Source organism: Trichosurus vulpecula, chromosome 7 (assembly GCF_011100635.1).
Source record: "Trichosurus vulpecula isolate mTriVul1 chromosome 7, mTriVul1.pri, whole genome shotgun sequence".
In the NCBI taxonomy this organism is placed as follows: Eukaryota; Metazoa; Chordata; class Mammalia; order Diprotodontia; family Phalangeridae; genus Trichosurus; species Trichosurus vulpecula.
This window is the reverse complement of record NC_050579.1, coordinates 15,522,620-15,544,795: the sequence shown is the minus strand read 5'-3', so window position 1 is coordinate 15,544,795 and position 22,176 is coordinate 15,522,620. Positions and strand designations below refer to the sequence as shown.

Below are 22,176 nucleotides of genomic sequence, written 5' to 3'. Positions count from 1 at the left end.
GATGGTACAGATGTGGCCTAAGGAACTATGCCTTTCCATTCCCTTCTAAGAGCCCACCAAAGAAGCCCTAGGTCAGTGTGAAGATCATTTTATTAAAATTTTAAAGAGATGAAAAAGTCAGCTCCTAAGTCACCGTTATGGAGGGGTTGCCCTTCTCGGGTGATAACACCATGTCTTTGATATTGTCCCCATCTTTAGATACCTTGAGGATTTATCCCTTAATGCCCTTAAAATGGTACCCCCTCCAGCACAGCTCTCTCTTCCATATATTTAATGTAACCCTTGCTGCCTTTGTCTGTCTTTGGTTTACGCAACACTGCGTGTGGGTCTGGGATGGCACAGTCCAAATGTCAGACTCCGCAGAGCCTGGCCTGGCACTTCCTCGCAGTGTGGGCACCGCCCTGGGCTCCTGGAGGATCACCCAGGGATGCACAAATTCTACAAAGGCTACAAGTGTCCAGGCTTTGAGAATGGTCCCAACAGAGAGTCTGCTTTCCAAAGATCAGCCTCACTAAGTATAGAGAGGCTTACCACCAGTAGGCACACCCCTTGGCAATGACTTTTTTGGTCTGTGCCACCCATGACCCAAAGCAAACTACAAAACAGCCTTTGGTCTTGTGGGGAAATGGTGTCAGAGCAGTGGAAAAGGGAGCAAAGCGTGCCAAGAATCAGAGTTTTGAGACCCTCTATAAACTTGCACTTAGCTGTTGGTGCCCTCCCTAATGACCTAGGGAGGAACGTTGTGGCCATAAACAAAATGAGGCGAGAGAAGGAAGCTGCTACTCAGTGGAAGGGGGACACCCTTCTGGAGAGGCAAAGAAAGAGGGGGCACAGAATGGCTTTTGCCAGGTGCCCATGGGCAACAAGAAACATCATGTTATGAGCCATGTGGTCATCTTGTCTCTTGGCACCCATGATGAGTATGTTCAAAAGGACCACCATGAAAACCAACCGTAGCTTATGTGCCAACATCAGCTGCAGAGGATGAAAAGAAAGAGTCCTATGAAGAACAAAGTAAAATCTTCCCACTTAAATCAAAGTATACTGTGGCATCTGGTGACTTCGATGCAAAGGCAGGGATGGTAAAAACCCGGCTGGCTCAGGAGTAAGGAGGGAGAGGCCAGAGAGGGATGCAGACTTCCTGGGAGCCTTGTGCCTGAACATCATGAATGCTTCCTGGGAGAAAACAGCCAGGCATCATTTATCAAGCACCCACGTGCCAGGCACTGTGCTAAGCACTGGGGACACAAGTAAGCAAAGGACAGAAAATAGTCCAAAAGTGCTAGACGTGGCAAACACTGACTAATACCATGGGAAATTGATTTTATTTTTAAGAGACAGGCAGGAAATGACTCACTAGTGACGTGGCGATTACTCTGGACGCCTCTGTGTACACTAAGATCACTTGGACTTACTGGATGGAGAAAAGGGTGAGGCCAGGCACTGGACCTGTGATTTTAATGGTATGGGAACTTTAGGTGAGGAAGCCTCCTTTGCCCACGCAGAGAAGCAGCTGCTCCGTCTGGGACACTGAGGGGCTAAGCTCACCCAGCCCACGAGTGTCTGGGGCAGGACCGAACCCAGGTCACGTGGGCTTCAAGGCTGGCTCCCTGCCCACTAAGTCACACTCTCTCCCTCTCATTTATTAGGACAAATTCATACAAAGCTAGAAGAACAAGAACAAGAAAATGATATGGCTGTCAAGGAAAACAATTCCAACATGGCCCATTAAAACAAGTTACTGATATGGGATAATGAGAGGTGTTTGCTGGGAAGGAAGGACATTAACTCTAGTAACTTCACACAGTTTAATGATGGTAAATAAACTGCCAGAATGAAGAAGAGCCCAAATGTCACCCTAGTTGGCCAACACTTGACGACCTTTCCAAGCAGAGAACTCTGGGCAGCCTGTGGCAATTCTGGTTAAAACATCAGCTCATTAGTCAAATCTTCCAGAGAAGGTTGCAGAGGGCTGCAAGCAGCTCTGCCCCATCAAGCAACAAGAGGCAGAAGGAAGAACAAACCGAAACAAAGCCTGGAGAGACACCCGATTGAGACAAGCCACCCACGGATGAAAGAGGACACAGAAAAATGAAAGGTGTGGAAGGTCTAAAAAGATGTTTACACCAATTTTTCACCATCAAGGAATGCAGGTTCACAGAGAGCAAGCTGAAAATCACTCTGGAGGCCATTTGGACCAATCTGCCCTTATTTTATAAAAATGAAAGCCCAAAGGGGGGATGTGATGTGCCCAGGGAACCCGGGCAGGAAGTGGTAAAGCCGGGAGCTGAACCCATGTCCTGAATGCCAGGGCAGCTACACTGTCTATGGACAATGGAGCTACCCCATCAAACATGACAACACCATGCACAATTAAATAATACCACAATTAAAATACCACAACAGTGCTTGTTTTGTAGACACACTACTAAAAAACAGGTGAGTTAGGAAGCAGATCTTAGGATAATGGCACCTCCAGGACAGCAGACCCATTCCCCGATTAGGCCTTACCAACAGAAAGTGGACGACGTCTCCTCTGCAAAAGGCCAGCGTGGGGTTCACATAATTATTGGCTGCCACAAAATGCCAGGCCAGCAGCGGGACGCTGGAGGGATCCATCTAAGCCAAAAGGAAACAAAAATCAATCCTATGAATGGAGAGCGTGCACAAGATGGCACCACCCAGGAGGCAGGCATCAACCGCGAGATCTGCACTAGAAGGATGGAAATGCCCAAGGCAGCTGACTCCAGGACCATGGATTGAACGGCCAGCTGGTGCGAGCCCCTCATGTGACAGGCCTAGAAGGGGAAGGGCTCACTGACTGCCATCCCATCTAGGAAACATTCTGGCATTTCCAATAGGTGGACAGATGGCCATAAAACGTGTGTACATACTACGTCTGCATACACACAGATATAATATGCACAGACACACATAAAGCATATGTATGTGCACACACATATAAATACGTACCTAAGCACATACATGTATATCCACGTAGATGTATGTGTGGAGAATCTCATTGCATTTTAGTACAGCCCTGGAAGGAAGGCAACTACTAGTGTGACCTTTATTTTATAGGCAAAGAATTGGAAGCTCACACAGCATTAAGTGACTTGGCCAGTGTGACCCCACCAGGGAATGGCTGGGCTGGGTCTCAAAACCTAGGCTTCTGCCTGGAAATCCAGTGCTCTTTTCACTAAGCCAAAGCCTCCTTGGAAGGAAGGAAGGAAACACCTCCCTTTTTGCCCTCTGACTTGACCTTTCACCTCTCCATACTTTAAACGCCATGTTTCAAGGGTTGCAGAAATGGATTCGGCCTCTGGGAGAGATTTCTGATACCAAAGTATCCCAAGGTCACCTCTCTTAGGAGCTGCTCTCAGCTTCTCCAGGAAGATGCTCAGATACAGCCGACCTCTTAGCAGAAACGTTAATGTTCAAAGATTAGTTTAGGATATATGTACCTCCTTGTCCCCCCTTTACTGAGGACTGGAAGTGCCTTCCTTCATTGTTCTCTGAATGACGTGTACGTAAAGGACTGAGAATGCAAAGGCCCTAATTAACTGTTTGGGGTGGGCCGAGCACAACATTAAGCTCTAGGGGTACAAATAACAAAACAAAGATGGTCAGGCACATTCAGAATTTTAGGTGAGAAGAAATCAGAGCATCCACACTAATGAAAATAAGTATTTATGAACAGAGAAGCGCAAACACTTGGCCACCAACACAGGAGAAGTGAGCAGCATCACCCCCACATCAGAGCACAAGAAGTGGGCGCAGGAAAGGCTCGCCTCTGCCATGTCCCAGAGCACCCCACAGGGCAGAACTGGGGCTCGGAGGCCAGGTCTTCAGAGAACAGGCCTCCCTGAGGCCCCTGTCATCATGCACTCACAGGACAAGTCACATTCCCAAGGTCCTCCGCATTTCCTTCCCCTCTTGCCAGCAAGAAAAGGACTCCCGTACTCACCCGTCCATAGGGAAAAGTCATCCACACTTTCAGAGATGGCTTCAGTCCAATGACCAATATCTTTGACAGAAAAGAAATGAAATAAACACAGGATTTTTCTCAAGATAAACTAGGTAATTCTCTTCAGATCATGCTCTAACTCTGAGTATACGCCCTCTTGCTCTTAAGACCTACTTTAGTTAAGGATGCCATGGCCAGTAAGGAAAACTGGGTGATGGGGTGATCTTTCAGCTCGGCCTTGGAATGAAGAGGCTCAATACAGCAAACTTCCCCCTTGGACCCACTGAACAGACACCGGGATTCGCAGGTTCTCACTCCCATCACTCGCCTGAAAAGCACGAAGGGAGAAGACATCAAAAGGTGGTTTGGGGTGCTTTTATCTCTCTTTAAAAATCAGCTATCCTGTGTCTACCACTTTGCCAGCTTCTATAAATGATACAGGAAACAGAAAGGCAGCTCTAGGCCTCAAGAAGCTTAGCATCAGATTGGAGAAACAGGGCTTAGGCCGGGGACAAGCAGAGAATACCAAAGGCCATGGAATCAATGGCACTAATCTCGACCAATCAACCAAAAAGCCTTTATTAAGTGCCTATTGTGTTCCAAGCAAAGACAAAAATGCATTGTCCCCAACCCTGGCTGGAGGGAGGATGCAGCCCTGGCAGAGAGGGGGCTCAGCATGCCCACAAAAGGCCCAGGCCAGCTGAAGCATCAGCCTGAGCACCAGTTCCTGCCCAGGGGCACCACATCGGGCTCCGGCCTCACTGCAGGGCTGTCTCTCCAAATCCACAGCTGTTTCCACAAGCAGACCAAAGCATTTGGAATACTCAGAAGGCCAGAAGTGGACACCACTTCCCTGTTAACAGCCCAGCCCCTGCTGTTGCCTCTTGGTTGACCTTTAACCCCACCGCCAAGGTGGGCAAGGGGCAAGAAGAATGAGAAGGGAAACCCTTTGTCACAGAGCATTCGGGGCCTGCGCCTCCTTCAGGCTGAGGCCTCCCCAGGCTAGCACTGGCCACAGTCACCTCCCTAATAAGGAGGACTTTTTGGGTGAGCACCTGTGCACATGTGTGCACTGCTTCGACCCCACAAGGACCGCTGGCATAAGTGGATATCTGGGCCCAGATCCTGCCCCCGCCACTCATGAGCTGCCTGACCTTCAGCAGCCACCCTCTCAGAGGCTCGTTATCTGTAATAGGAGTCCTTGGTAAAGAGCTCTGGAAGCCTGGAAAAACACCGTTCAGTGCAAGCTCTAGTTAGTGGTCCACATCAGAGCAGGCTGGACTCCTCCAGGGCGGCAGGAGCCCCACCTTTCTGTTTTCAGTGGGCCTCATACCCTGTGCCACAGGGCTGTGCCAGGATTATCTCACCAGCCTCTGGCATTAGGAGGACGCTTCAAAATAACAGAGTATCTTCTCCAAGTCAAAGTTAATCTTTGATTGATAGTAAGAGTGAGAAGACGATCACAGTAAATATGAGAGCGCTGGCGCGTCTGTCTTGGCTCCCATCACTAAAAGTTCCTCCTCTAACTGTGCTGTGCAGAGTGATGGGGGTGAGGATGCTAGGTTTGGAGGCAGGGCCCTGGGTTCAAATCCTACCTTGGGCACGGAGTACCTCTGCACAGTCACAGTCACCCCCATATGGGGGCCTTGCTCCCTGCCCTAGGGAATTACGGGCTAGACTGGGTGATCCCCGAGGCCCCTGCCAGATCTAGACAGATGACCCTCACCACCTAAACCAGAACTCTGGCAAAGCCATGGTAAGCTATGCTGTGCGAGCTTCCAGCACACAGCTGGGGAGGGATGGGCCCCAACATTTCCTTCCCTCTCCCAAGTCAGGTTAAAGGACGGGCTGGGAAATACTCCCCCATGGCTTTCTCGTGTCTGGGTTTCATTCTGCCCATTTCACAGAGAACTGCCAGGGACCTGGATGTCTCCAAGACAACGAAAGCATGTCTACACTGGTCATGAAGGCTGTAATCGGCTGGGGCTGGCCAAGGCATCTCATCCACTCGAGAGGCTCCCTGGCCCGCTTCCATCCCGTGAGCTTTTCAGGCCTGCCCACGCCTTATCTCAGTTTCCTACAATGTTAAGCCACGGTTAATCTTCTCATTTCATCTCGTCATGCAGCCCTCGCTCTCTTACTTAAATGTCAGCTCAAACACAGAACCGCCGCTGTCATTGCAAATGGCGAGAGTCGGGTCATCTGTAAACTGAACAGAGGGGGAACATTATTTTTCTGTCAGCTTCTCAATAGAATCATTCATGTATTACGATGGTGATAACAGCTCCAGAAACCTCTTGCTAAAACACCTTATCAATCTGTGATTTCCACATGGCTCTCAGTTCTTCATTCTCACTCAGAAAGCTCCACTTGGAGGAGGGCCTATGGCCTCTGGAGAATCTCAACCTGGAGAAAACCATAAGCCCTGAAGCCTCCAAAAAAGTGTTTGGCAGGACCGGCTAGGTCAGGGAGCAAAGTACAAACCCTGCTTCATTTTATTTTGAAAAGTATCCAGTTTCATTTTTCTAAAAATTGTTCTCAAAATCTCATGATGTCAAGTTATGTGGGGATATCTACAGGTATGGTAAACCCTTTTATCCAGAATCCGGCCATCTGAACAAAGAATGCCCAGAATCACAGAGTTGGGGGGACCTCTAAGACCTCGTCTAACTTGAACTTTTTTTTGTTTTTTGGCAGGGCAACTAGGGTTAAGTGACTTGCCCAAGGTCACACAGCTTATGCATGTGTCAAGTGTCTGAGGCCGGATTTGAACTGAGGTCCTCCTGACTCCAGGGCCGGTGCTCTACTCACTGTGCCACCTAGCTGCCCCTAACTTGCACTTGTTTTTATAAATGTCTTGGAGTTTTTTCATGGAATTCTTTCTAAAACATGCTTTACTTCTCAGCTTTCTAATGCATTATGATAATTCAGGATGCTTTAAAGAAGTTAGTGATAATGGTCCCATGCTACTGGTAAAGATGTGGCCAGTGGGGGCCTCTCCATCTCCCCAGACTGCTGCACAACTGGTCATGGGGACCTTCTACAGAAGGCTGCACAATGGGGTCGCTGGGGCCTCCAAGGTTCAGGTCCTTATGTTCCCTATTCGGCCTCTACACCCATATAGGGTCTGAGAGAGTTCCAGAGCTAGAAGGGACCTTTAAGGTCATTTAATCCAACATACTACCCCACATACAAGTCACCCCTCCCCCCCCAAGCAACGCACCCTCCTTCAAGACCACTGAGGGGCAGGGGTCATTTCATACACATGCAGACGAGAGGCCTGGCTGCACCTCCAAAGATTTCTGCTGCGGGGAGCAGGGAGTCGTCCATTTCCCTAGACCAGCTATCAGGCCTCCAACCTTTGCTGAGTCCTTTCTTCCTGCCCCATCATGGCTGGGGGTCACTGGCCCAGACATCACTTTGAGTCTCTGCCTGATGCTCCTCCCTTCTCTGGGCTCTTCTTGCCTGTCCCGCTTCCCCTCATTTCCCCCAAGCTCTCTGGCTTTCAGGACTTAAGACTGACCTTGGATAGCTATGGCCAGTCTGTCTATTGGGGAGCTACTTTGTGGGGCAGGGCCAACAGAGTGGGCATACTGGCCAATCACAGCACAGCAGACATCCCCCTCAGGGACCACTGGGGCCTTCGGGGAGGGGGCCTCGTGCTGCTTATTGGCTCACTTCAAACCCTTGTCCCACTACTCAGAGCTTCTAGTCTCTGTAAGTTTCCAAGGCCTATTTCAGGCTTGCGTGGTGATGCTGTCCTATGAAGCCCAGCAGTGAAGGGCCCAACTCAACAGGAGAAACAGGAACAGAGGGCTGCCTTCCAGGCTCAGGACCCCTGGTCAGCCAGATCGAGGGAGGGCAGTTACTCCTAAGATACCAGTGCAAGATGTGGGGATGACGTGAAAAAGACAAGCACAGCCCTGTTACCTTAATGTGCAGAATTGCTGTTCCTGGGGGGTGGGCATCTGTTATTGATCTCAAGAGCTTCCCGCTGGCCAAGTCCCACATGGTCATCTGGAAGGCAATTAACTGCTTTCAAAAACAAAGCTGCTTTTCATTTGGGTCTTGAATTACAGAGTGTTCTATATAAATGAAACCATTTTTATTCTTGCATATTTCTATTTTTTCAATAAATCTTAGAATAAGAAAACAAATTATGATGTATTCCATATGGTTTCTCAATACAGGACACTAAGCTTAGTATATTATTGTGGAGAGATACTGCAACTCAAGGCAAGGAAGATCAGGGTCCAAATTCTGGCTCAGATGCTCACCATGACCACAGGTGGGGCCATCAGTCCCTGCCTCTTGGAGACTCAGTTTACTCAACTTGAAAAACAAGGCTGGTAATGACTGCACTACCAACCTCAGAGTCATGACAAAGAGACTGATTTGTAAACCTCAAAGCACAAAGACAAGGGTTTTATCTTTTGTGGGGCAGGGTTCGCAGACCTCTTTGGCAGAGGGTCATTGAAGCCTATGAACCCCCCACCCCGCCCCCACCCCTTCTCAGAAGTGTGCTTTTAAATGCATAAAACAAAATATAAAGGATTACACAAAAAACCAATTATACTGAAATAGTTATTAAAAGGTGAAAAAAAGAAAACAAGTTCAGGGACCCCAGGTTAAGAACCCCTAGACTCTCAGAGGAACATGAGACGCAATATTACCTAATCAATATTTTGTCAGAATGTAAACCCTTTGGAGAGGCGCCCAGTGGCACAATGCAGAGCACGCTGGAGTCAGGAAGACCCGAGTTCAAACCTCGGGAAAATCACCTACCCCATCTATGAGATGGAGATAACAGCACCTGCCTGCCAGGGTTGTGGTAAGAATTAAATGAGATCATATTTGCGAAGTGCTTTGGAAGCCTTAAAGAGCTCTATAAGTGGTGGTGGTGGTGGTGATAGCATCCAACTTCTGGAGGAAATATTCTCCCTTTGGTTTACAAAAGAATTCAATGGAAAACATGACTAAAAACTGCTGAGAGTGAAGGCCTGCGCAGGCAGGATGCTGGGCTCCCAGGACAGGCAGAGGATGCCAAATCACAGGGCTTCTGCTCGCTCTTGAGCCTGGTGCCAAGTATGCCCAGAAATCCCTCTGAGGGTTTGTTTATCTTACTGAAAGAGCCCCCGTAGGACTAGTATAAATTGTACCAAGTCTGCATTCCTGGAGCAGGCTCCCTACAGATGAGAAGTGAGGAGACAGCCCTGAGCACGTTAGTGTTCAGGCACCAGGCAGCAATTCCAGAAGCAGGCGAGGCAGGCGGGCCAACACAAAGGCAGACAGGGAGGCGGGCAGACAGACAGGCAGGCAGGCAGGGAGATACAAAGGCAGACAGGGAGGTGGGCAGACAGACAGATGGGCAGGCAGACACAAAGGCAGACAGATGGAAAGACAGATAGGCAGACAGACAGACATGCAGGCAGGCAGTCCAATCCCTTTGTCCTACAGATGGGGAAACTGAGGCTAGAGACAGGAGCCGCGGTGCTGTCCTGCAGGCCGTATTTGAGCCCAGGTTCTCCTGAGCTCCAGTCTCTCTAGCTGGCTTGAGGACATGGCTGCTGTGGGACATGCACAACAGCCCGCCCAGGGGCAGTCACCGCACAGAGCGGCCACCAAGACGGCCTGTCTTACCTGGCCCTTGGCAAAGCCGCAGAGAAGTCTGGAGCAGTCGTGGTTGATGCTGAGAGCGGAGATGGCCCCGTACTGTTCCCCGACGCTGGTGCTGCCCAGGCAGAGGCGGAGGGCTTGATTCTGATCTGGGGACCACAAAAGAGAAGACGTCCTCGGTCATGGAGGCGCTGGCTGGAACCAGGGACGGAGAACGTGGGGGGCAGGCGAGGCAAACTGCCTTTCCTTGTTGGTCTGGAGCCCTTTGCGGGGCTCTGTCAGCACCCCTGTGCATTCTGTATCCTCCCACCTCCCGCCTCCACAGCTGCATCTGCTGCTCAGGCTAGAACGGGGACAGGGCAAGATCAGGCAAAGAGGAAAAGGGGCTGAGGCTGCGACAGAGATCAGGCCAGAGCGGGCCTCGGCCTTGCTTCTGAGTGTGGTGAGCTTCCCTCAAACCCTAAGCCAGGCACGCTCCTCAATTGAGGTCATCGTTGATGGCACCGAGGACAGTGTCATCTCAGAGTGTGGTGGAGGCCTCCTCAGGGAAGCCTCGTCAATGCCAGCACTGGGGCTCCCTGGGTAAATGGTCTAGCTTTTGTCTCTTCTATACTTATTGATTTCTTATTCATTGTTTGATAGTGCCATGTTACCTCAGAACACGATCTCCTCCTGGGCCCTTCAAAAGCCTCAGTAATCTGGACTCCACTAAGCCAGAATGTGTTACTTTGCTCAAAGGTAAAACTGAAGTTTACTTCCCTATGGCATCAATCAAGCTCGTGAACCAAATGAATGAAGTGTTTAGGCCGGGGAGCTGCCAGACAGGGACAAGAGGAGTGAGGAACACTTTCCAGCACCTCAGAAACACCAGCTTATGTGCCAATAATGGATGTGTTTCCCATAGGCTGGGCCTCATGACCACTCTGGGCAGAGGATAATGTGATCCCATTTTATAGAAGGAAAAACCAAGGCCTAGACAGGTACAGCAATTTGCCCATGGAAACCCAATAAATGTCAAAGGCAAGACTTGAACCCAGGTCTTCCTGCTTTCAGCACCCTATCCATTATTATTACCAATACCAATTACTGGCATTTATATGGTACTTTAAGGTTTGCAAAGTGCTTTACAAACGCTCCCTGGCTTTTATCTTCACAATAACCCTGGAAAACAGATAATAGATAAGAAAGAAACTGAAGCAGACACAGGTTAAGTGACTTGTTCAAGGTCACACAGCTAGCGTCTGAGGCTGGATTTGAACTTGGGACTTCCTAACTCCAGGCCCTAACTCTATCCACTGCACCACTGAGAACAGGCCTGCTTTCCTCCTGTTCAGTGGGGTGTGTGTGTGCGTGTGTGTATGTGTGTGTGTGCGCAGAATGAGAGATCTCATTGGAGTTAGACGGACCTGCCTTTGGCACACACCAACTGTGTGATCCTGGCTCAGTCACTTACATTCTCAGTACCCCAGAAGCTTTGTAAGTGAGAGCCAAGTTGCCCCACCTGCATCTATAAAGAGAATTGCATTTCATGAGGGTGGAGAAGCACCACCTTTGTCCCCCACAACTTGATGTGTTCATGTTAAATTACTCTGATTTGTTCATTAAAGCAAGTGCTCGTGGGCCTTCTGGCAGGTCACACCTCTGGCCTAATTCTAATTACTTTACGTATCTAAAGATTATAAAACTACATTTCTTTGCCAACAGGAAAGTACAATCCCAAAGTAGCAGGACATTTAAAAAAATTCCTGATCATTAGGAACTTGACAAAGGTCAGCAAACGCCCAGTTGCTGCTCCAGAGAACAGAAGACAAGGCTCCCACATGGCTGGGTCTGTCAGTCCAGTGGTTCTGGCCCCGCTTCAGAGCCACCTCCTTCTGCTCCCTGTGGTGGTTTCCAAGGATTCTCTGATGTTCTTCCCTTTCTCTTTTCACCTTTTATTGGGTATCAATCTCACTATTCCCATTCAACTCCTCCCATAAGTTTCTACCCTCAAAGAGTATGACCCACGTTTTAACAAATGCCCAAGAACATCAATGTTCTACTGGCCACTTTCCCCTTCAAAATCCTCACAGCAGAGAACTACGCGCTCCCTCCAAAGATACAGAAATTGTCCAGAATGTGTCTGGATCATGTCTTATAGAACCCTCCCAGAGCTTCCGGCCCATACTGGTAAATAAGCCAAGTGGGGACAAATCTTCACTCTTTGAGGATGGGTTGCGTTTTATGGAATGTCCACAAATTATTAAGAACCAAACCCACGAACAAGATTGCGCCCAAGCTGAGCACAAACATTTCTGGTCAATAAGGAAGAGTGCCCATATGGTAACAAGGTCCCACTTGAATGACGTTCTCCACATCTCCTCAGGTTGCCGTGCCCCTTGGGCACAGTATGATAGAAGTTCTCCCTCACGTGGGGCTGCTGCTCAGCCCACCTCTCCACACCTTCCCCTCATTTCTCCTAGTCCCCTTCTGGCCAAGCAGGACAAACCTGACCCCTCTCCCTCCATAATCCTTTGCATACTTAAAGTCAGCGGCCACGCCCCACCTCACCCAAACCTCCTCTGGGCCTTGCTGTCCACATGCCACAGCACGCTTAAACCTCTGGCCTTTGGTTCGTCCTGCAGTTCAACATTCTGTGACAGGCCATCATCGCCCTCCATGAGAGAGCAATGATTATCCAGCCTTTTCTATTTCTATATCGGTGCCCCAGTGCTTGGCACATAGCAGGAATTTCATAGACAGATACTTTTTTTGTTCACAGATTCACAGATGAGAGTGCTGCCATCCTTTGATAAGGGTCCCTCCTTCCCCATGTTCTTACTTGTACCCAGTTTTTCAAAGATCCTTGAGACTTTGAGGCATTAGGTTATAGGCTATCATACTAGATCAGTCAGAAAACAAGGGGCTCTATACACCTCTAGCTTAGGCCATTTGAATCAGGCAGGAGCCTGGGCTGAAAAGAAACAGAAAGGGAGAAGAGGGCCATAAATGGCACCTTGTGTACAAGTGGGAACAGACCCCCCAACTAAGGCTGGAACTGCTACCCCCCAACCAGAGGTGGGCAAAAGAGGGATCACCAAGCAGTGCCAGAAGGCCTTCCTTCATCTGCTTAAAGATCTCACCCAATGATAAGCTTCAGACCCATTTAATGCTCAGCAGTTCTTCCATGACGCTTTCACAACATGGCAGACTTCAAATGTCGAGGAAGGAAAGTCAGCACTAACTTTCAGAATTATAAGAACCATGATCACAACTGAGGCTTTCTGAAATAAACTGGGCTGAGAACAATTCTAAGATCCACCAATGATGCAAAAGCAACTCTATAAAAGCCCTCCCTCTTTGTTGCAGAGTTGTTTCAGTAATGTTCGCCTCTCTGTGACCCTGATTCCTAATTAGGGTGTGCCATTTGGGAACCTCTGAATGGGAAGGGCTCTCTAAGGCTTTCTAGTTAGTCAAGACAAAGGGAGCACCAGGCCTCGATCAACCATTGAGGAGCAGTTAAATCCAAACACTGTCCCTGCTGATAAAGACACGGCCCCACTGCCATGGAGAGAAACCACCAGGGCCTGTGCTGACACAATGCAGGCAGCCTGTAGGGGCCAGCTCCCTCTCCTCATTCCAACCCTCCCAACTGTTGGGCTGCTTTCCTTTTCACCTCAGTGCCACAAGAGGGAGCCTTCTCCCGTTCTCTGATAGAAAAGGACCACCATGTTAAGAGCCATCCCAAATGGCACATTCTGTCAGGCAGAGACAATCAAGCAGAAAGACCATCTGATTAGGTGTCTGAAGACCCAAGCCCTAGGTGCTGTCACCAACTGGCTGTGGGGTCTTAGGCAAGTGATTTCATCTCTGGGGTAATACTTGTACCTTCTTCCCAGAGTGGTTGTAAGTAACAAATATGCGAAAACACTTTGAAAAGTACAAAGCACTGTAGAACAGTAAAGCCTAAGACTTCTGAATGTAATGTGAGGTGGCACTGTTAGTATGATATTACTGTTTTTATTCATTATAATGCCAATGAAAGGCAGGAGGGGATAGTGGTTAGAGGCAGCCTCAGAGCCAGGAAGATTTACGGTCTAGCGCTGCCAAAGCCTGGGCTGTGGGACCCCAGGAAAGTCCTTCACCTCTGAGGATTCTAGGTCAGTGGTGCCAAAGTCAAATAGAAAGAGGCCTTCATGAGCCTCATGCTGACATAGAAAACCACATGTGAACATTATCTATGTGATATGTTGTATCGTATTTTTATTTAATCTGTTAAACACTCCCTGATTTCATCTGGCTGGGAATTCACGGACATCTCTGTTCTTGGTAACTCTAAATCTACACGTCGAAGGGCAGGCTGACCTGCACTGATCAAGAGACCCTCCTCACCCAGCAATAATTCCCTATACCAATGAAATCACAGGGCCAGTCCCTATCACTAAAATACCTACAATAAACATTGAGACGCTATGTAACACTAATAATTCAAAATTCCTCTAAACTAGATTCTAAGACATCTCACTTAATATAGATGTCTATCCCTCTGTAGAGAACTAGAGATACAGATATATAGACACATATACATATATGTAATATATATACATATGTATATACGCATTTTACAACACATATTTCTAATTACCTTTTCCTTAGGCTAATATTATTCTTAGGCAATCCCTGAGTATACCCAATTGGGAAACAAATGGAACTAGCCAGTAGTTTTCTGCGGAGCCCACAAGAGCCACGGGTAAATGCCAACGTAGATAATGCAGTCACCCAACCTCATGTTGAATGGCTGAATTCTCTACTTGCTCCTGTGACTCTTCTTTCCACAACTCCAAATTCAATCATTTCTCGTCCCCACCCCAGATGTGCAAGTTTCAAAAACCTTTCCAAGGTAAAAACACCTCTCAAACATGATAACATGTCTCTGAAAGAATACTGTTCAATCTTTCCATTTCTTAGGCTGTGGGCATCTCTCTCTCTTTAGCTCCGTGTGTAAAGAGAGGAAGAAAACAAACACCCACATTCTTGCCTGAGCTTCTAAAGCCCTCCTGCCTTGAGCATGGAGGGAAGAGGAGGAGAGGGCAGAATGGTCCTCAGGAAGTGTCTGCGCCCCACTTCTCTGGCCATGGACACTCCAAGCAGTCCAGGCAAGCCCTTGCCAGTTAGCTGAGGATGGTCCGCTATCCACACAGATTGGTGCGTTTACCAAAGGCAGCCTTCCATGGGGCCTCGCCATGTTCAGTCTCCCCTAGCCCAGCCCACCAGTGCCAGCTCTGCTGTCAGGCTAGCTGGCGTGGGGCTCTGCTCCCTCGGAGCACTCTACCAGGCCAAAAGAAAGAGAGGAAGCCATGCAGGCCACATGCACAACGCACATTCACTGTACCTTTTCCTTTTTCGGTCCATGGGAAAAAGATGGAGAAAGAAAGAAAAGCAAGAAGTCAATTTCCAAGCCCATCATGACGGCTTGTCTGGTTAACTATAGAGGCCAGGGAGTGAGGAGCCTTGGCGGTGGGGACAACATGACCAGAGCCCTACTGGCCAACTAGTATTTCTAGCCTTCATGCAGAATCTGAGGCATTTGGTTTGAGAAGTGAGAGAATGTGTAAACATTCCTGGGGACATGGGAAGGATCAGGACGTTCAAATGAAAAACACAGAAATGAGTTACAAGAGAAGAAAGCTCACGTGCTAAGAGAACCAACCTCCAAGCCCCAAAGAGAGGTCAGTGTTCATGAGTCCCTACCCCAAAGTAAACCCTGAATATGCTACACAAGTTGTCTACCCTGGAATTCCAGAAAAGGTGGCCTATCTTCACATTTCAGAATCTGTTACTCATCTGTTGTTTTCTTATCTACAGATAGTGAATTGTCTCTCTTTAAAATGATTACTTGTTAATGAAGCCATCTGTATTTCAGAGAGAAGCTAAATGATGCTTATATAATTAGAATTCAACATCTGATACTCTCTCCCATGACTATCAATGAAAAGGTTAGATGTAACCTCACGCAGGCCTCAAGAACCTTCAGCACTTCCCAGCAAATCAACAGACTAGAATTTCTTTGAGGGCCTTCAATTGGATTTTTAATTCATTTGACAAGACCTCATTATCCAAACATTAAAAATTTACAGTAATTGATGAGGTGCATTTATTAAATTTCACCATTATAAATTATGGCCAGAATATATTAACATACTCTCCCAAAATATTCCAATTGGCAAAATTTGTTTTTCTTGAGGGCATGGAATGGAAAGTGAACATTACCAATGTCCTCATCCTTTGGACTAGTACATGCTATGGGAAACCTTCCTGGCCCTGAAGGAAATCAAGCACTGGGCCCCAAGAACCCAAGGACTAAGAGATATATGTAGTGGACTCCACTTAGCTCCTGTCAAGGAAGAGATTTTATGAGACTAATGTGTGGGCATGACAAGCCTATGGTGCACTGCCAAGCGACCAAAGAAGGCTGAAAGAGAGTAAATGTGACCATGAGAAACGGAGAACAGCCAAGATGAATGAAGACAAACTGCATTTAAAGTGAGGTTTTCTGGCAGATGAAAATGTAGCAAGATGAGGCTGCGTGGCATGGTGGAAGGAGGGAGGCGCTGGGTTGGATGCATGGCTTCCTCGTGAGGCTGTGGGGGTGGCTCTCTCACCTCAGTTTCCTCATCTGTAAATTAGGGGTGATGATGCTGGCATTGCTCAACGGTGGCTTGGATAAAAACCCTCTGTAGGCAGGAGCACCCGCAGGAAGATGCCTCAATGGATGGTATCTGGTGAGACATCTTTGATAAACTTTCGCTAAAGCCCACTGGGAAGTCATGGCATCCCAAAGTAACGACTGGCTGATCTGTTATTAGCAGTGTTCTGTGCTACCTACAGACCCTCTTGACATCACTGCCTCTAACCTCAGGTCTCTGTAGAACCAATGAGTGACATTAGAAAAAGGGGGGACATAGATAAATGTGAACTAAGATCATTAGGGTTAGTCCTATTTTTTCTATTTCCTTCCACCCCTTTCTTCTGCGTCTCCATTTTGCAGCTTGTGATCTCTGCCTCTCAGAATTCCTTCCAAGGCCTTTCTGCAATGGCCAATATTCTCTTTTATTAATGTGGGCTTCCACCTCAACTGTCTAGGAGAATACTTAAAATGTCTTTTACACGAGCATTTCTTGCCAAAGCAGCGTTAAGGAAGGGAAGGCCAACAGCTGACGTGGACAATGGGAAACACGTGGCCCTGCATTCCTAGGGTGAAAGAGTGGCCTTGGTGGCCGCTGGCAGAAGGTGACCCGAGAGTATGGCAAGGTCAGCAGAGAGGAGCCATGTGGCAGTTCATAACCCCATTCAAACCCACACTGTGCCCAGTGGGACATTCCATATAAGAGGGGCTGTCCCTGAGGAAACACTGACGAGGATCATCAGGACACGTGGCCCAAGGGTGGTCGGCTGATGCTGAGCGTTCCAAGTACAAGTGCATGAGACAGGACTGAAGGCTCTCCTCGGGCATCAAGGAGGAAGAACACAACATTCTCCAGTGAGGGGCCCTCACAACAGACACAAAGAAAACTTGACAGTGTTAAAGACAGTGAAGTCCAGGAAGGGGGCAGTTCAGCACCTTCTTCCCTGGAAATCTTTAGGAACAAGGCTGCTCATGACTCTAAGACCAGATGGGAAAAGTCCTCCTGGAGGCAGGGGCACCGACTGGGTGAAAACGATCCTCAGTCTCTGGTGTCCTCATTACCCACAGCAGCTCACACTGTTAGAGAGGGGAGAGTCTGAGGAGGGCTTTACACTCATTATTTCAGTTACGCCCACTTTACAGATGAGGAAAACAAGGCTCTGAGAAGTCACAGGACTTGCCCAGGGTCACAAGGCTACTTTGATGTTAGAGGCAGGATTTAAAACCAAATCCACCCAACTCCAAATCTGGTGCTCTGTCCACTAGGCCACCCTACTTCTAACTTGTTAAGTTCCTCTTAGTCTTACTAGACTCCAGGTAAGAGGATCACGGGGTTGGATCCAGAAGAGACCTTAGAGGTCCTTTAGTACAGTTCTCTTATTTTACAGCTGTGGAAACTGAGGCCCAGAAAGGTTAAATTACTTCCCCAGGTCACACAGGCCTATGGAGCAGAGCCAGGATCTTTACCCAAGTCCTTGGACCCCCAAACCACTGGCCTGCACTGATGGGGCACAGCAGGCTATAACCCAAGATACGGCGTGGAGGGAAGATGAGGCTGGTGGGCTTAATGAGGGAGATGCGGGTTCCTCAGCCAGTTTCCAAACGGTGCTTCAGGACATCCCATCTCCCACGGATATATTCCCTCCCCATTTAAGGAAGCACAACGGTTAATGTGTTTACCGAAGATTAAGGCCAATCCATGAGAAGTCCCCACTGCGATCAGACTGGACACGGCCTGGGGACAAAAGGAAAGGGAGCAATGTTCAAAGAGGAGGTCTCACTGTGTCTATCCCCTTCCCCTGCCCATCCTCCACCCCCCTCCAACTCCTGACCAACCGCCTGGTCCAGTGAGGGACCAATAGATGGCCTGGCTACCCCTCTGTGCCCAGTCACACTTGGCCCCTGCTCCATGGGACGTAACACAAGGCTTAGGGAACAGGGAGCTTTTCAGGTATGGTCCTTCTAAATGGCTACAAGAACCACCAAAATACACTGAACTGTGACATGTGATAAACCTACTGATCATGGAAACCAGCCAGTAAAATCTGTCTCAGAAATGCAGACAGCGCAAACATTAACAATTAGAAAAACAAGGAACAACAATTACTTTGCTCTGATGAAGACAGAAAAAAGTGTACACTTACGATTGCAGTGGGTAAGCCAGCATCGACTTTATCCTAAACGGGGGTGAAAAAGGCAGATAAACATTAGAGGTGTGTGCCGCCATACCCACCTGGAAGTTCGTTCTCTAGTACGTAGGATTACAAAGGAAACCCATTTCACTGAAACGTAGTTATCAAGACATTTATTTAAATAAAAATGTAGGGCTGCACCAAGATGGCAGAGTTTAGGCAGCAACTCAGCGGAACTCTCCCAACATTCCCCTCCAAACAACTTTGAAATCATGCTTCAAAACGAATCCTAGAATGGAAAAACCTACAAAAGGTCAGACTAAGAGTTCTCCAGCCCAAGATGACTTAAGAGGTCGGCAAAAAAGATGTGCAAGTCGGGGTCAGAGCCAGCTCAGAGCACAACATACACAGTGGCAGCAGCAGCAGGCTTTGGAGGACGCTGTGATGGCACTGGCAGTGCCACGAGCTCTCAACCTGGAGATGGTAAGGGAGTCAGACAACTGTTCAGAAAGAGATTACAGGAGACCCTTTGCTGGCACTGGGTTCAAGACCCTGCTGCATTGTCCATACACAGTTGTAGGTCGTGGTTCTGAGGCCAAGAGGAGAACTAGCACTTGTAGTTGCAAAGTAAGAGGGGCCCCATCTGGGTAGAGACCAAAGTGCCTACTAGGAAAGCAGTGGCCACACCTTTCCCTGATTCTCATCACCTTGAGAACACTGAAAACTTACAGACCCCAGACCTAGCTCTGAAAACAGCAGCATGAAAAAGCCTGAAGCTTAGGATAGTGGCCCCCAACACCTGTTCCAAACCCAGGTGAACAGAGCCCAACTGTACCATAAAGTTAAAAATAAGAAATAACCTGAAAAAAATGAGCAAACAATAAGAAAAAAAGAACCTGACCATAAAAAGCTACCACGGCAACAAGGAAGATCAAGACAAATTCAGAAGACATTAATGTCAAAATCTCTAAAAGCAAAGCCTTAAAGAAAATTGTGAATTGGACACAAATCCAACAAGAATTCCTGGAAGGGCTCAAAAAGGATTTTAAAAATCAAATGAAAGAGGTAGAGAAAAAATTGGGAAATGAGTGATATAAGAAAACTATGAAAAGTCAACAGCTTGGTTAAAAAAAAAGGCACAAAAATACCGAAGAAAATAATACTTTATAAAACTGAATTGGCCAAATGGCAAAAGAGGCACAAAGTTTCACTGAAGAACAGAACTCCTTAAAAAACAGAATCGGTCAAATGAAAATGGAAGTACAAAAGATCACCAAAGAAAATAATTTCTTAAAAATCAGAATTGGGCAAGTGGAAGCTGATGACTCCATGAGACACCAACAAACAATAAAACAAAGACAAAAAAATTTAAAAATAGGACAAAATGTGAACTATCTCATCAGAAAGACAAGTGATCTGGAAAACACACTGAGGAGAGATAATTTAAGAATTATTGACTACCTGAAAGATATGATCAAAAAAAGGTATAGACATATTTCAAGAAACTATCAAGGAAAACTGCCCTGATATTCTAGAATAATAGGATAAAATAGAATTGAAAGAATCCATTGATTAACTCCTGAAAGAGATCCAAAATGAAAACTCCCAAAAATATTAGAGCCAAATTTCAAAGATTCCAGGTCAAGGAGAAAATATTGTAAGCACACAGAAAGAAACAATTCAAATATCATGGTACCACAGTCAGGATCACAAAAGATTTAACAGTTTCCACATTAAAGGAGAAGAAAATATGATATTCTAGAAGGCAAAGGAGCTAGGACTGCAACCAAGAATAACCTACCCAGCAAAACTGACTATAATCCTTCTGGGGAAAACATGAAAATATCAGAGCTGAATAGAAAATCTGACATTCAAACACAAGACTAAAGAGAAGCAGAAAAAAGTAAACATGAAAGAGAAATCTTAAGGGACTTAATATGGTTAAACTGTAGACATTCTTATACAGAAAGAAGACACTTGTAACTCCTAAGAAGGTTATCATTATTAGGGAAGTCACAAGGAGTATACATAGACAGAGGGCACAGGTGTGAGTTGACTACGATAGGATGATTTCAAAGAAAAAATTAAGGGGTGAAAAAGAGGGATGCACTGGGAGGAGGGAGAGGAAGAGTTTCAAAAATTATCTCACATAAAACAGACACACAAGGAAGAGCTTTTACAGTGGCAAGGGAAAATGGGGGGGGTGGGCAATGCTTGAACCTCACCCTCATTGGAACTGGTTCAAAAAGCGAATAACATAGGCACTCAGTTGGGTATAGAAATCTAGTTTATCCAACTGGGAAGTAAAAGGGGAGGGGATGCTGGGTTGATAGGACAGGTAGATTAAGGGAAGCAGTGGTGAGGAGGGACAGGAGGGGGGGGGTGGGAGGGAGAAGGATAAACAGGGGAAACATAGGATGGAGGGAAATACACAGTTAGTAATCATAACTGTGAATGTGACTGGGATAAACTCACCCATAAAATGAAAGCAGATAGCAGAATGGATTAAAAACCAGAATCCAACAATATGTTATTTACAAGAAACACACTTGAAACAGAGAGACACAAAGAGTCAAAATAAGGGGCTGGAGCAGAACCTATTATGCTTCAGATGAGGTAAAAAAACAACAACAACAACCCAACTGTAGCAACCATGATCCCAGAGAAAGCAAAAGAAAAAATGGATTTAACTGAAAAGGATAAGCAAGGAAACTACATTTTGCTAAAAGATACCATATGAAGGTACCAATGAAGTTGACCAAATGGTAGAGCATCCAAATTCTTAAAGGAAAAGTTAAGTGAATTACAGAATGAAAAAGACAGTAAAACTATACTAGTGGGAGACCTCAATTTTCCCCTCTCGGAACTAGATAAATCTAAATATAAAATAAACAAGAAAGAAGTTATGGCAATGAACAGACTTTTAGCAAATTTAAATATGCTAGATGTCTAGAGAAAACTAAATAGGAATGGAAAGGACTATAACTTTTTTTCAGCTGCACATGACACTTTCACAAAAACTGAGCATGTATTAGGGCATAAAAAACTTCACAATCAAATGCACAAAAGCAGAAATATTAAATGCATCCTTTTCAGATCATAATGCAATAAAAATCATATTCAATAAAGGGCTAAGGAAACACAGATTAAAAATTAATTGGAAACTAAATAATTTAATCCTAAAAATGAGTGGATCAAAGAACAAATTATAGAAACAATAAATAATTTCATTAAAGACAATGATGACAATGAGACAACATACTAAAATTTATGGGATGCAACCAAAGTAGTACTTAGGGGAAAATTTATATCTCTAAATGCTTACACTGATAAAAGAGAGAAACAACAGATCAATGAAAAAAAAAAACTAGAAGAAATTAAAAATCCCCAATTAAACACCAAATTGGAAATCCTGAAAATCAAAGGAGAGATTAATAAAATTCAAAGTGAGAAAATCATTGAATAAAAAATAAATCTAGGAGCTGGTTTTATGAAAAAAAAAAACCAATAAAATAGATAAACCACTGGATAATTTAATTTTTAAAAAATGAAAGAAAAGAACCAAATCACCACTATCAAAAATGAAAAGGGTGAATTCACCACCAATGAGGATGAAATTGAAGCAATTATTTGGAGCTATTTTGCCCAATTATATGCCAACAAATAACAATTTGACAATAAGAATGACAATTCTTGAATGACAAAAAAAGACAATAAGAAAAAATAGATGAATACTTACAAAAATATAAATTGCCCAGATTAACAGAAAAGGAAGAGAATACCTAAAAAATCCTGTC

At 46.3% G+C, this 22,176-nt stretch overlaps 1 protein-coding gene across 3 annotated transcripts in view; it reads right to left on the bottom strand.

Moving 5' to 3' along the window:
* VPS8 (VPS8 subunit of CORVET complex) overlaps window positions 1-22,176 on the bottom strand; it is a 179,838-nt gene that overhangs the window by 130,372 nt on the left and 27,290 nt on the right. For 2 of the 3 annotated variants that reach the window (XM_036767389.1, XM_036767390.1), the window contains 9 exons: window positions 18,392-18,424; window positions 17,928-17,982; window positions 14,955-14,960; window positions 9,608-9,732; window positions 7,898-7,984; window positions 6,109-6,176; window positions 4,142-4,295; window positions 3,968-4,027; window positions 2,512-2,619 (listed from right to left, as the gene is read on the bottom strand). In XM_036767389.1, the coding sequence (XP_036623284.1) occupies window positions 2,512-2,619; window positions 3,968-4,027; window positions 4,142-4,295; window positions 6,109-6,176; window positions 7,898-7,984; window positions 9,608-9,732; window positions 14,955-14,960; window positions 17,928-17,982; window positions 18,392-18,424 (696 nt within the window). The remainder of the gene's footprint in view (window positions 1-2,511; window positions 2,620-3,967; window positions 4,028-4,141; window positions 4,296-6,108; window positions 6,177-7,897; window positions 7,985-9,607; window positions 9,733-14,954; window positions 14,961-17,927; window positions 17,983-18,391; window positions 18,425-22,176) is intronic. The other variant, XM_036767391.1, reaches the window with a different exon arrangement.